We start from the raw sequence: 16218 nt of genomic DNA, 5'->3' as shown, positions 1-16218 counted from the left end.
GCCATTAGACAGTGACTTCAGTGCCCCCTATAGTTCGTTGGAGTTGCGAATTTGAGCAAACGGTAAAAGAAAGATTCCTCTCGTTCCACGACACTTTGGCGACAAAAGAAAAAAATTACCCTTTCAGCACCAAAACAAAGATTTCCTTCAATTTAATTTTTAAAGTACAGAGATTGGTAAAATTTTTAAAGTAGTGATCGGTAAGATCTTGTTAAATTATGTACAATTTGCTAATTCTTATAATTTTTGAGAGAAAAAAAAACTCAAGTAAAATAATTTAATCAACGTTTTAATGCTAAAGTGTCTAAAATTGCATTAAAGAACATCTATTTTTTTGTTGAAATCTTAGAAGTATGTATACTACATTAATTTGAATTATTATTTAGCAGGAGGTCAAGATGGAAGAAAACCTTCAGAGTGATGTCAACAATGAGCTGCCAAGGAATCATGATGTAAGTTAGAAGTTATAGCATTATAGACATCAATGATAGGCCCATAAGGAGGAGGAGGGGGGGGGGAGAGGCGAGGTCAGGAGGACAATAGCAAAAAATTTTTTCTTTTTTGAAATCATGATACTGATATAAACAAATGAATGAAACCCAGTTGCACTGGTAACTATCCGGTTTACTAGAGCTACTAGTTAGTCAATTGCAAAAATAAAAACATTCTATGGAGATTCACTTCTCTAATCACTGATGACATCAAATCAACATGTCATCAGATTGGTTGATTAATATTAACAGATTGATCTATTCCAACATTACCCTAAGAAAAATTGTTTTGAAATTATTTAATGACACATTCCTGCAATAATATTGGGAAAAACTAATTTGTATTGTTTTATAAGCTACCTTTTAAAACTCATGTTCAGAACCAAAGTGCCATTCAAATGATCAAAAAAAAAAAAAAAAATTATAAAAAAAAAAACTTAAGAGTAGTTTTATGTTATAAATGTTATTAACTAGAAATCAATATGTTAACAATGATTTTGACATGTTTAGAGTTATGCAGATTTATTTTAGAATTATTTTTGACTGAGCACTGATGAAATTTAAGAGTTAAGGTACTAACTGACTACTGATGAAATGGAAAGGCAAACATCTGGTTTATAGGGTGGAAATGGAAACATTAATTAGTTTACAGAGGTGGTAGTTTGTTTGTTACAGATGTGCCCTTTAGCCTCTTAGTTATTTAGACCGGCGATTCTCACTGGTGGTCCGGCGGACTGAGACAAGACCACAGAAAATTTTTTACTGCTACTCGGAGCTTAATGCTTGTTCGTGTTTTAAAAGGATTACTTTCTCTAAAAAAGGAAACACCCTCATAATAAAAAACAATTATCCTATATAACCTCTTTACTTGAATTTTATGATTAATTTTTGTACTTTTCTATGATTTTTCAGCAATGTTTTTTCTTATTTTTTAGTACAATTATTGCAATAATCTACTTACTTTATTTTTAACACATGAATATTTTTTATAAAAGTTCCTTAACATCAAGTTTCGTTTATCATTACTGTTATTTTGTTTTGCAAAAAATGAAAAAAAAAAAAGAATGAAACTAATTTGAATTCTTGAAATTTTGAATTCAAATTATGTTTTTCGCAATCACGACAGGACCCTACTCATTGGAGTTATTGGTTCTAGAAACGGCTCCTGTCCCCCCAAGACTGCCTCTCCTCCTGGGTGGTTACGTGCTGTATAGGCTTGTGTGTGTGTGTGTGCGTGCGTAGACCTGTCTGTATGCACTTAGGCGTGTGTGTATGTGTGTAATGGCATGTGTGTGAGCGTGTATGTGTGCGTGTAAGACATGGACGCCACCGACCAGGAGAAGCGGCTAAAGGGGGACAGTGCTCAGGACCGGAGGCTGCTGTACGGTGCTGCTGGAGAGGCCCCTGGTCCAACCTGAAAAAGGAACCACAACGCCAAGGACCGTCAAATAAGAACAATAAGCAATCGTAATTGCTCAAAAAATAGAGACTTGCAAAAAATTTTACGAGTATTTAGTGGTCCTCAAAAGTTTTATTTTTTGCAAAAGGAAAGAAAGAAAATAGGGGAGAAAACTTCAATGATGTGTAAAAAAAATTGCATGTTTTTAACAATCTGCAATGCAAGGGTTTTTTTCCTTTTCAAAAAAAAAAGAAAGAAAGAAAAATGAACAAAGATAGAGGGGAAAAAAATTATTACTGGTCTGCGAATTTTTTTCAAAAGCTCTTGCTGGTCCCTGGATTAAAAAAGATTGAAAAATGCTTGATTTTTTAGCCACAGTTTTGTAAAATTGACAATTTGTTCATGGAATAATTTTTTAAATACAAACTACTGTCAGCCCTGCCGAAACGAATACCATTAGTTTCAAGAAATATTATTCGATTAAGAGAGGTATTTGATTAAGCAGGGAAATTTTCTATACCTTTCCTGGTTGACAACTTAAAACTTAATGATAAATCAATATCTTTGTAACAGAAGTAATTAATGTTTTTGTTAAAAAGTGTTTTGAATAAGCTAAGTAATCAACAAAGTAGTATAATAATTTAGTATCCAAATTACAAATACGTATGCAAATTATAAATATGTAACTTACAACTTGAGATATTAAATTCTTATTTTGGCACCTTTTTTCAGATCATAATTTTTTGAGAAAGTCCACAATAGTGGATTCCTTGCTCAAGGTAATTTGAGAATACTTTTTTAACTTTTTTCCCTCCTCAATTACCGTGTTTTGCATATAGTTAATATTTATCAATTTATTATCGTTTGCAATGTTTATATTTCTTTGTGTGTTTTAATTTAATTATCCACTGTGTGTTGGTTGTGGCAACTATAAAAGAAATTAGAATAATGGAAATGCTTTAAAGCAGCGGTTCCCAACCTTTTCGAAACTTCCAAACTCCGAAAGAAGTTGGCAAACCCCTTGGGTACTAGAAACAAGAACATAAAATAAAAAAAAAATAAACGCATGCACACACACACAAACAGACAATAAAAAATGGGAGGTTTTTTATTTTGTTTGATGCTGCTCCATAGTTTATAACAAGAACAAAAACATAATTGCAAAATATAGAATTACAAATATTGCAACGAAATAAAATGATAGCTAAAAAATGAATGCAAAATCAAATTCACCAAAAATAAACACAGTGATTATTCTGTGTTGAACTTAAATCAGCCTTGAAAAATTTTTGAAAATGGGATATTTATAGAACAAAGAGGCTCAAAAAAGTTGGCTGAAATTTTTCTGACACAAGGGTACATTGATGAACATACTATCACTAAACCAGAAGTCAATTAAAGAATCATTTTTAAAATATCTTTCAGGGAACTGTTTTAGATTAACTAAATGAAATTTTTTCTTCCAGTAAAAGAAAGATCTCTGGGTTTAAGTTTTCTTAAAAAGGACTACAAGCGTAGCTGTTTGATCAAGATACACTTCCTACATTAATCGTTTGATTGCTGAAGAATTTTCTTGTAATTATGCTATAAGTGCGGAGTAAAATGCATATACAGTAGAAGACCGTTATAATGCCGACCTATATAACGCAATGCTATATAAAACGCACAACTTTTCAGAAGTAAACAATATGTTTTGAAGTTAAAAAACTCCCTCTTTTCTTTCTTGAAAACATAAAAATTGTTAGGCAAATTAAATTTAAAACAGTTTTTCATCTTTCCATCTTAATTCAAAGCTTTTAAATGAAAATTAATTCTCACAGTAAACAGAAAATACCAGATGGCTCATGAAAATGCAGTTGTTATGCAAACCATGAAGCTAGCAGAAGTGCGGATAATTCACTTTCTTTTTTCGGGAAACATATCTACTTGTGAATGACAAATTGTAATATTGGTACTTTAATACTCATTGCAGATAAAACTCATTCTGAAGTGCTAATATGTAGATATATTCTGAATATTAGTTTCAAAATTTGTGAAATGATCTATACTGTATTAAAAAATAATAAAAGCGTCTATTTTTCAAATACTGGGGGTCAAATACTGTGGGGCATTAGGCCCACCTAACCAGAACATCAGCTTTGCACCCCAGAGCCCCTGGTCAGGAAAACTGAGTTGGGCACAGTAGGCTTGGCCCTTACAGTCAGTCGTACTATAGGGTTTGGTATTTTTCAATATATGCATTTGGTCTAATTTTTACACGAAAGGTAATTTTAAAGCTCACTTACTAGAAGAGAAATTTTCTACAGAAATTTCATAAATTCCTTTTTTTATGTAGTGCAAATTAAGTTGCATGGTTAAATTTCATTGATTTTTTTTTTAACTGCATAAACCTCACACTGCCAACCTTTCACCCACAAAATTTTTCTAAAGTAATTCATTTTTCATACTTCCTGTGGTATTTTTAAGTTGCTAGACCATGATTGCTTATTTTCAACTATGAAGCTCGAAGTAAATTGTAGTCTATATAGTGTGAAAATTATAGCAATAGACAGCGTGATCTCACTTCTATATGCATTTTTGACTCAACACGAGAGCGATAGCTCTTCGTCGGAATTCAAATGGTAAAGAAACTAAACATCAAAATATTTGAGACACTTGCATTTTCTCCATGTAGTGTTTTCATCAAGTTTAATCAATCTTTCCGATTAAAAGCTGCTGAGAAAACGAATGCTTTCAAATTCTTTCATCTGAGGATATTATATTCATAAATAGGGGGGGGGGGGGACTTTTTCAGCATAGCTTCAGGGCTATCATACTCAATGAAAGCGCTAAAACCGGCGGTTTGCAATGACGGACTAAATTCTTCAAATGTTAAATATGTCAGCAAGCAGGCAAATACAACAAGCATGTGCGAGAGACAAATGAATAAAAAAGGAGCAAAATTTGCTTGAAACCGCTTGAACATGAGACTTTATCAGAAATAGGCATGTTGATGTTAAAACTCCGCCATTAGAGTATTTTTTTCGTGAACCCCCTGAAAACCTCTTGCGAACCCCCAGAGGTTCGCGAACCACTGGTTGGGAACCGCTGCTTTAAAGGAATGTGAATGTTGTTTTTCCCGCCCATTGTTGCAGAAAAATACTATTTTGTATTTTAACACCAATAATTATTCTTATTTAATTAATTTTTTTGGTATTCAAAATTTTTCTCAGCAAAAACGTATGCGAAATCTGATCACTATTATTCGATTATCCAGAAAAATTATTCGATTAAGCTGGGATATTTAACATTGCGCCTATGGGGAAATATTCAATTCCGAAAGGTTTTATTTGTATAAGTGGGGTATTCGTTTATCCGTTACCTGATTAAGCGGGGCTGACAGTATATTCAATCTATATTCCAACCACAAAAATTGATTTTTTTAACAACATAATTTTGAGCTTGCTATTTTGCTTTTACATTTCTGGATAAAATATTAAAAAAAATTCTTTTTGTTGTTTTCTGTAGAAACTATTTATTTCTCCTCATTTTCAATTTAGAGCATGCAATAAATCAATAGAGCTCTGGTGAAATTATAAAATGCAGCATCAAAATCTCATTGTTGTTTTCTCCTTGCTAGTTTTATTCAGATGGAATTGTCCTAACTTGGCCGCTTGCCAGATTCTACGTCTTCTGTGGGCAGACTGTGTTATGTAGGTGTTTCTTACACAAATCCAGTTTACATGGGGTACTTAGGTGTTCAAAGATTGTTGTGAGCTATTTTCAAACATTAATTGAACACAGTTTCAAACTGTTTAAATTTTTTATTTTGTTAGAGATGAATTACAATAACTTATTCAAATTTGGAACTACTTTTAACCAATTTTAACTTTGTTATGAAGTTTATTTAAAATTTATGACAAAGTGAAAACTTTAAATATTTATTTAAAATTATTCAAAAATTGCCATAACTTAAACAGCTGGGCTTACAGTAAGTACTATAGAAGCATGAAAAATAGCTAAAATAGAAACTACTTTTATATTTTGTTTTGAAATTTGGAATGATATCTGAAACTAAAAAAAATGAGGAAGACTTACTAGTAAAATTCTTACAGGCGAGTGGACCTTCCTTTTCATTTTACTGGTAGCTTAGCTCTGACATTTTAAAATTTCGACATTGAATGACACACATCAACATTACAGGGAACTTCTTTCCAGCATATATGAATATAGAAACCTTTTTGGTGTTATAGAAATTAAGCACTGCAAAAACCCCTTACTTTTATGTAATTCCAGTAGTATGTATAAAAGTACTACTCAAACCTCTACAAAATTATTAATTATTTTTCTTCAACTAGGACAACATACCTGATGAATTCAATTACTCTAAAATAACAGATGAAATAGAAGCGATGACAGAATATGTGGAACAACTAAACACTGAAGTGACTAAAATGAGAGGTAACTGTTAAAAACTAGTCTTAAAGTTTCAGCAACACCATACCCTTGATTTGTTGGTGGTTTTAAACAACAATCACAATTTTTTCACACTAGAAAATGTAGAGTTTTGAGCCAAATAAGCGTCTTTTGCAGAAACTTTAGATTTGCTTCTCATTTGACAAATATGCAGAAAAACGAAGATCCCACCCTCCCCCAAGAATGAGAAGAATTATCCTGAAAATTTCAGTGGCCCAGTCTGCAGAGTTTTTACCAATCGAAACTTTGGTGATTTAATTAGCTTTTTTGCATATAACAAATTACGGTACTTTTCTGTTAAAGGTGTGTGCGCTAGGAGGTTCACTTGGCCCATTTCTTCATTTTTCACGATTTTAATTCATTTATCGTTACTGCAGACTAAAAATTTAATAGTTCTTGACATTCAACAACTTCAATTTCTAAATTCTAAGGTTGCATAGTTCCTCCATTTTGGTTCCATGAGCGCTTTGAATCCAGACTACTTGTAAATGCATTTTACTATAACCTCTGATTGCTATGTCGTAAAAATAATGTTGAGTAAAATGCACTTTCAGCAAATCTAGCAAGGCAACTAATTTCTTAAACTAAATAATAGCTCCTTGGGAAATATTTCATGTTAAGAACCCAATTTTCATATCTAACTTGTTTTAAATGCGAATGAATGAAATCTTCTTCTTTGATTAACTGAAACAGTCAAACATCAATCAAACCACTCATCTGAAGTTTAGACACCAGTTTTCTGCAATATGGTTTTCGTACACATACTAGCACTGCCGCACGGCGCAATCTGATTGACAACCGCAGTGGTTCAATTGGCAGACTTTTACATTTAATCACACCTTCCCATCCAACACGAAAAAATCGGAATCTGGATTGATTCCTGGCCAAGGCGCTTCAAGCATATTCACAAGAAAATTTTATATATTTTTTTAATGAAGAAAGTAGATTATAAACAACGAGAACACAGAACAATACTCAAAATCGCTGGTTATACACTTACACATGTGTTTCAAAGGATGCCCGATTGATAGCCAATAGCTGAACTCAATGCAGTACACACAGCCGCAGACAAAGAAAGAAAGCCAGAGGAACATTTTCATCACACAAAAAGGTAGCTGATCAAAATTTCAAAGCCCTCACATAAAAAGTTTCTCTTCAATTGCATTTATATTTCAGATTTTTCAAACTGGTATACATAACTAAAAATTATAAAGCTATTAAGTATAAAGGGTAAACTTATTATTAACAGTTGATTTATATGTAAATCTCAGCCAAGTAGGGCTTAGTGCCTGTTTCTCTCTTTCTATACCTCCAAAGTTGAAAACAGGCATTTTTTTTTTTAAATTTTTGTGTTTAACATTTTTTTAGTCTTATAATTAGTTAAAGACTAATACCAAATGTATTTCATCATTTTTTGATTATCAAAAAAGGAAAAAAATATACATATATAAACAGGAGTATTCAATTGACCATGATGAAACTATTTTAAATGACAAATAAGAACTTTTTAAGAACTAGTTTAAGCACCAGGAATGTTGGATATTAAATCTCGTTTTGTGTAGAATGAATTAGTAACCCTTAAGCCATAGGCTCCCAAACTTTTCCTACTTGTGACACCCTTTGAACGATTAAAATTTTCTTATGACATCCTTATTATTTATTTCCATTATGTATCTATATTTACTAATCCATAAGTATGTTTCTATTTCTTTAAATATAAATAGAACTGTATCATCTATGCACTGATAGCTAATTAAACATGATATTTAAATATTTGTATGATTATCCAGAAAAACCCAGAAATTATATAGAAACAAGGTTACTTATTTAATTATCTAGTCAATGTTTATCAGCTCCATTATTCAAGATATTTGCAAAATACACATGATGTCAACAAACATGCTTTTAAGTTTATTATGCAAAATCATATTTCAGATTCAATTCTTAAGAGGACTAATTAATTGTTTGTGGATTAGTATATCTTTATACTTTCAAGCAGTGTTGGGCATTAATCAACTAAATCCTCAATCGACTAAAGTAATCTGACTCACATTTAGTTCAGATTAAATTTAATTTGATTTTTTTCAATTGCAGACGATGATTAACGTTAGTTTAAACTAACTCGTTAGTTGATGAAAAAAACTAATTTAGTTCAGATTGTTTTAGTTCAGATTAAATTAATCAGATTGAATTTAATCAGACTAAAAGTAATCAGATTAAAAGTAATCAAATTGATTTGATTACTTTTTTAATTCAGACTAAATTCGTAAAATATAAATATCACATGAACAGAGGCACATTTGTATTTCTACGTGTATGTACATATTTATGCAAGCATACACGAGTTAATACGTGTATATACGACTATGTGCGTGACAATACGTATATAAACGTGTTATCCCGCGGATGTTCGTGTACGGAAGTATATTTGAATTTTTAAGTGAATATACATATTTATGTGTGCATATAGGTGTAAATACGTGTATATACGAGTATGTACGTGTATACAAGAGAATATGCATATGGATACGTGTTACCCCGAGTATACTCGTGTACAGAGGTAAATTTGCTTTTAATTGTGTATACACATACTTATGCTTGCACACAAGCGAAAATACGTGTATATACGTGTACAGATGAGAATATGCGTATAGATACGTGTTACCCCGAGTATACTCGTGTAAAGAGGTACATTTGTATTTCGACGTGTATATACATATTCAAGCATGCATATTCAAGAAAGTACATGTACATACAAGTATGTTCGTGTACACACGAGAATATATGTAAACATAGGTGTTACCCCGAGTATACTCGTGCACAGAGGTAAATTTCTATTTAAACGTGTATATACACATTGATGCATGCATACACGAGTAAATACGTGTATATACGAGTATGTACATGTACACAAGAGAATATGCACATGGATATGTGTTACCCCGAGTATACTCGTGTACAGAGGTAAATTTGCTTTAAATTGTGAAAACACATACTTATGCGTGCACACAAGCGAAAATACGTGTATATACGTGTACACATGAGAATATGCGTATACATATGTTTTACCCCGAGTATACTCGTGTAAAGAGGAACATTTGTATTTCGACATGCATATACATATTCAAGCGTGCATATACGAGAAAGTACGTGTATATACAAGTATGTTCGTGTACACACGAAAATATGCGTATAGATATTTGTTACCCCGAGTATACTCGTGTAAAGAGGTACATTTGTATTTCGACGTGTATATACATATTCAAGCATGCATATTCAAGAAAGTACATGTACATACAAGTATGTTCCTGTACACACGAGAATATATGTAAACATACGTGTTACACCGAGTATACTCGTGCACAGAGGTAAATTTCTATTTAAACGTGTATATACACATTGATGCATGCATACACGAGTAAATACATGTATATACGAGTATGTACATATACACAAGAGAATATGCACATGGATATGTGTTACCCCGAGTATACTCGTGCACAGAGGTAAATTTGCTTTAAATTGTGAAAACACATACTTATGCGTGCACACAAGCGAAAATACGTGTATATACGTGTACACATGAGAATATGCTTATAGATACGTTTTACCCCGAGTATACTCGTGTAAAGAGGAACATTTGTATTTCGACATGCATATACATATTCAAGCGTGCATATACGAGAAAGTACGTGTATATACAAGTATGTTCGTGTACACACGAAAATATGCGTATAGATATTTGTTACCCCGAGTATACTCGTGTAAAGAGGTACCTTTGTATTTGTGCGTGTATATACATATTTGTGCGTGCATATAGAAGAAGGTACGTGTATATACAAGTATGTTCACGTACACACGAGAATATAGGTAAACATACGTGTTACCCCGAGTATACTCGTGTACAGAGGTAAATTTCTATTTAAACATGTATATACATATAGATGCATGCATATAAGAAAAAATACGTGTATATACGAGTAAGTACGTGTACACACGACAAATAAGTGTTTAACCCGAGTATACTCGTGTACGAAGGCACATTTGTATTTCTACATGTGTATGCATATTTATGCGTTTATAAACGAGTAAATACATATATATATAAGATTATGTACGAGTACACACGATAGTATGCGTACAGATACGTGTTACCCCGAGTATACTCGTGTAAAGAGGTACATTTGTATTTCGACGTGTATGTACATATTCAAGCATGCATATACGAGAAAGTACGTGTACATACAAGTATGTTCGTGTACACACGAGGATATGCGTATAGATCTGTGTTACCCCGAGTATACTCGTGTAAAGGGCTACATTTGTATTTGTACGTGTATATAGATATTTATGCGTGCATAAACGAGAAGGTACGTGTAATACAAGTATGTTCGTGTACACATGAGAATATGTGTATAGATGCGTGTTAACCCGAGTATACTCGTGCACAGAGGAAAATTTGTCTTTATGATTGTACATACACTTTTATGCATGCATGTAGGAGAAAAGACAAGTATATACGAGTATGTACGTGTACACACGAGAATATGCGTTTAAAGCAGTGTTGTGCATTAATCAACTAAATCCTCATTTGACTAAAGTAATCTGACTCACATTTAGTTCAGATTATATTTAATCTGATTTTTTCAATTGCAGACGACGATTAACGTTAGTTTAAACTAAGGTTAGTTGTAGGGGGAAAAAACTAATTTAGTTCAGATTGATTTAGTTCAGACTAATTTAATCAGATTGATTTAGTCAAACTAATTTAATCAGATTGATTTAATCAAACTAATTTAATCAGATTGAATTAGTCAACTAAAGTAAGTAGATTAAACTTCGTCAGATTAAAATTTATACTAAATCTAGAGAGATTGAAATAAATCTACACTGAATGTACTTGTATTTTCTCATGTATACACGCATAAAAATGTATGCACAATCTTAAATACAAATGTACCTGTACACACGAGTATACTCGGTGTAACATTTATCTATATGCATATTTTCGTGTGAACACGTACATACTCGTATTCTCTTATATGCACGCATAAATATGTATATACACGTTTAAAAGCAAATTTCTCTGTGCACAAGTATACTCGGCGTAACAAGTATCTATACGCATATTCTCTCGTGTGTTCACATACATAATTGTATATACATGCATTTACCTATGTAAAAGCGCGTAAACATGCATATACACATAGAAATTCAAATGTACCATTGTACACGAGTATACTTGGGATAAAAAGCAATATATACGTCTATTCTCGTGTGTACACGAACTTACTCGAATATACACGTATTTTCTCGTATATGCATGCAAATATATATATATATATATATATATATATATATATATATATATATATATATATATATATATATATATACGTTTAAATACAAACTTACCTCTGTGCACGAGTATACTCGGATTTACATGTATCCATACGCATATTTTTTGTGTACACGTACATACTCGTGTAATCACATATTTACTCGTGTATGCATGAACAAATTTGTACATACACTTAGCAATAACGTACAAATACAAATGTACCTCTGTACACGAGTATACTCGGGTTACACGTATCTACTCGCATATTCTCTTGTGTACACGAACATACTCGTATATACTTGTCTTTTCTCGTATATACTTGCATAAAAGTGTATGTACAATCTTAAATACAAATTCTCCTCTTTGCACGAGTATACTCGGGTTAACACGCATCTATATGCATATTCTCGTGAGTACACGAACATACTTGTATATACAAGTACTTTCTCGTATATGCACGCTTAAATATGCATGAACACGTAAAAATACAAATGCACCTCTTTACAGGAGTATACTCGGGGTAACACGTATCTATACGCATATTATCGTGTATATACGTACATACTCGTTTATACACGTATTTACTCGTTTATAAACGCATAAATATGTATATACACGTGGAAATACAAATGTGCCATTGTACACGAGTATACTCGGGTTAAACAAGTATCTATATACCAATTGTCGTGCGTACACGTACTTACTCGTATATACACGTATTTTCTCGTATATGCATGCATCAATATGTATATACACGTTTAAATAGAAATTTACCTCTGTGCACGAGTATACTCGGGTAACACGTATGTTTACATATATTCTCGTGTGTACATGAACATACTTGTATATACACGTACCTTCTCGTTTATGCACGCATAAATATCTATATACACGTACAAATACAAACGTAGCTCTTTACACGAGTATACTCGGGGTAACACATATCTATACGCATATTCTCGTGTGTACACGAACATACTTGTATGTACACGTACTTTCTCGTATATGCATGCTTGAATATGTATATACACGTCGAAATACAAATGTACCTCTTTACACGAGTATACTCGGGATAACACGTATCTATACGCATATTTTCATGTGTACTCGTACATACTCGTATATACACATATTTACTCGTTTATAAACGCATAAATATGCATATACACGTAGAAATACAAATGTGCCATCGTACACGAGTATACTCGGGTTAAACAAGTACCTATACACCTATTGTCATGTGCACACGTACTTACTCGTATATACTCGTATTTTCTCGTATATGCATGCATCAATGTGTATATACACGTTTAAATAGAAATTTACCTCTGTGCACGAGTATACTCGGGGTAACAGGTATGTTTGCATATATCCTCGTGTGTACATGAACACACTTGTATATACACGTACCTTCTCGTTTATGCACGCATAAATATCTATATACACGTGCAAATACAAATGTAGCTCTTTACACGAGTATACTCGGGGTAACACATATCTATACGCATATTCTCGTGTGTACACGAACATACTTGTATGTACACGTACTTCCTCGTATATGCATGCTTGAATATGTATATACACGTCGAAATACAAATGTACCTCTTTACACGAGTATACTCGGGGTAACACGTATCTATACGCATATTTTCATGTGTAGACGTACATACTCGTATATACACATATTTACTCGTTTATAAACGTATAAATATGCATATACACGTAGAAATACAAATGTGCCATCGTACACGAGTATACTCGGGTTAAACAAGTACCTATACACCTATTGTCGTGTGCACACGTACTTACTCGTATATACACGTATTTTCTCGTATATGCATGCATCAATGTGTATATACACGTTTAAATAGAAATTTACCTCTGTGCACGAGTATACTCGGGGTAACAGGTATGTTTACATATGTTCTCGTGTGTACATGAACACACTTGTATATACACGTACCTTCTCGTTTATGCACGCATAAATATCTATATACACGTGCAAATACAAATGTAGCTCTTTACACGAGTATACTCGGGGTAACACATATCTATACGCATATTCTCGTGTGTACACGAACATACTTGTATGTACACGTACTTTCTCGTATATGCATGCTTGAATATGTATATACACGTCGAAATACAAATGTACCTCTTTACACGAGTATACTCGGGGTAACACGTATCTATACGCATATTTTCATGTGTACACGTACATACTCGTATATACACATATTTACTCGTTTATAAACGCATAAATATGCATATACACGTAGAAATACAAATGTGCCATCGTACACGAGTATACTCGGGTTAAACAAGTACCTATACACCTATTGTTGTGTGTACACGTACTTACTCGTATATACACGTATTTTCTCGTATATGCATGCATCAATGTGTATATACACGTTTAAATAGAAATTACCTCTGTGCACGAGTATACTCGGGGTAATACGTATGTTTACATATATTCTCGTGTGTACATGAACATACTTGTATGTACACGTACTTTCTTGTATATGCATGCTTGAACATGTATATACACGTCGAAATACAAATGTACCTCTTTACACGAGTATACTCGGGGTAACACGTATCTATACGCATATTCTCATCTGTACACGTATATACACATATTTTTGCTTGTGTGCACGCATAAGTATGTGTATACACAATTAAAAGCAAATTTACCTCTGTACACGAGTATACTCGGGGTAACACGTATCCATATGCATATTCTCTTGTATACACGTACATACTCGTATATACACGTATTTACACCTATATGCACACATAAATATGTATATTCACTTAAAAATTCAAATATACCTCCGTATACGAACATACGCGGGATAACACGTTTATATACGTATTGTCACGCATATAGTCGTATATACACGTATTAACTCGTGTATGCTTGTATAAATATGTACATACACGTAGAAATACAAATGTGCCTCTGTTCATGTGACATTTATATTTTACGAATTTAATCTGAATTAAAAATGTAATCAAATCAATTTGATTGCTTTTAATCTGATTACTTTTAATCTGACTAAATTCAATTTGATTAATTTAATCTGAACTAAATCAATCTGAACTAAATTAGTTTTTTTAATCAACTAACGAGTTAGTTTAAACTAACGTTAATCTTCGTCTGCAATTGAATTAAATTTTAAAAATATTAGTCTGAACTAAATGGGAGTCAGATTACTTTAGTCAACTAATCAATCAATTACAAATTTAGTTGATTTTTTTAGTTGATGCCCAACACTGCTTTCAAGTTAAAAAAAAACCATGAACATTTTTTATAAAATTTTTAACACTGGTTATAATGTGTAATGCTACTACATCAATGAATCTATTGTATAGCAGTAAATATTTTCTATCGTTTTAGTGACAATTTATTATGTGTATATATTTTATATGCATTTTGTTTTGAATTAATTTTGTATTTTATTTGTTTCTTGCTTTTTCTTCAGAACAAATTACTGCATGTCTGTGTACTCTATTTCAGTTGAATGCTGTGTTGCAAATATTGAACTTCTCAGTACCATTGATGCTGTAGATTTTGAAGGAAAAATAAATGAGCTTCAAAAGCTGTATTCCACTTATAAGAATTTTGAGTCAGAAACCAAGAATAAATGAATTATTGTAATGTCTTAAAGTTCATTTCAATTTATGAAAAATATGTGATGAAAATAAAACTTTTATTGTAGTGAAACTACCGAAAACATATCAATATTTTTAAGAAAAATTATAAAAATGTAAACCTTATTTCAATTCTCAAAAACTTAAAACAGAGCTTTTTAATCCATAACTTTAACAGCTGGTAAAATGAAAATATAATCATCATCTGTAAAAAGGATGCACAGTATCTTTTCTTAAACAACAATGTGCAAACCTGTTTAGAAAATGTGAAACAAAGATGTTGTACATTATTAAAATTCTTTGTACATTATTTAAAGAAGAAAATTAAGAAAATATTGGTAATCATTCTAAATATTTATTTTTCATACGTGTAACCATTCTGAACATTTATGCAGTGCATGTTGTTTTTAACCGACTTCAAAAAAGGAGGTTATGATTTCGTCTTGCGGCTTTTTATGTGTGTTTTCGTATTACTTGAAAAATACTGGACCGATTTGAAAAATTCTTTTTTTGTTTGGAAGGGTATACTTTCCAGATGGTCCCATGTTAGTTTTGTCTGGATCTGATAAGGGGTCGCGGAGAAATCTAAGAAACTTTAAATTTCATACATTGTGGCTATGTAGAACAGCTTTTGTCACTGTGCTATACGTCACTCACAGGTCACGTGGTTTGGCGTGAACGGTGAATTTTCGACGGAGGAATCTTGTCTTGAACAATATTTAATTCTCACGCATCGGGATGTTTGATTTTCACGGAGCCGTCTGTTAATTTTAAATATAGTCTTACTAATGTATTTATTACTTATGTAGCAAATGAGTAAATTAAGTGTATTTTGCTACGAAAATAGTTGAATTAATTAATTTAATATAACAAAA

General features: G+C 32.2%; 1 protein-coding gene across 3 annotated transcripts; it reads left to right on the top strand.

The window, feature by feature from the left end:
• Nucleotides 1–68: 68 nt before the first annotated feature.
• Nucleotides 69–15403, top strand: LOC129221498 (uncharacterized). 3 transcript variants are annotated; one of them, XM_054855981.1, is made up of 4 exons: nucleotides 69–200; nucleotides 387–452; nucleotides 6228–6330; nucleotides 15210–15403. In XM_054855981.1, the coding sequence occupies exons 2-4, from the start codon at nucleotides 399–401 to the stop codon at nucleotides 15338–15340; spliced, it is 288 nt and encodes a 95-aa protein (XP_054711956.1). In that variant the 5' UTR covers nucleotides 69–200; nucleotides 387–398; the 3' UTR covers nucleotides 15341–15403. The 3 variants fall into 3 exon arrangements, with proteins under 3 accessions (XP_054711956.1, XP_054711958.1, XP_054711957.1); XM_054855983.1 differs by having other exon boundaries at nucleotides 71–200; nucleotides 390–452; XM_054855982.1 differs by having other exon boundaries at nucleotides 75–164.
• The last annotated feature ends 815 nt before the right edge of the window (nucleotides 15404–16218 follow it).

The sequence above is a fragment of the Uloborus diversus genome, chromosome 4, assembly GCF_026930045.1.
Source record: "Uloborus diversus isolate 005 chromosome 4, Udiv.v.3.1, whole genome shotgun sequence".
Classification (NCBI taxonomy): domain Eukaryota; kingdom Metazoa; phylum Arthropoda; class Arachnida; order Araneae; family Uloboridae; genus Uloborus; species Uloborus diversus.
This window is presented reverse-complemented; position numbering and strand designations above follow the sequence as displayed.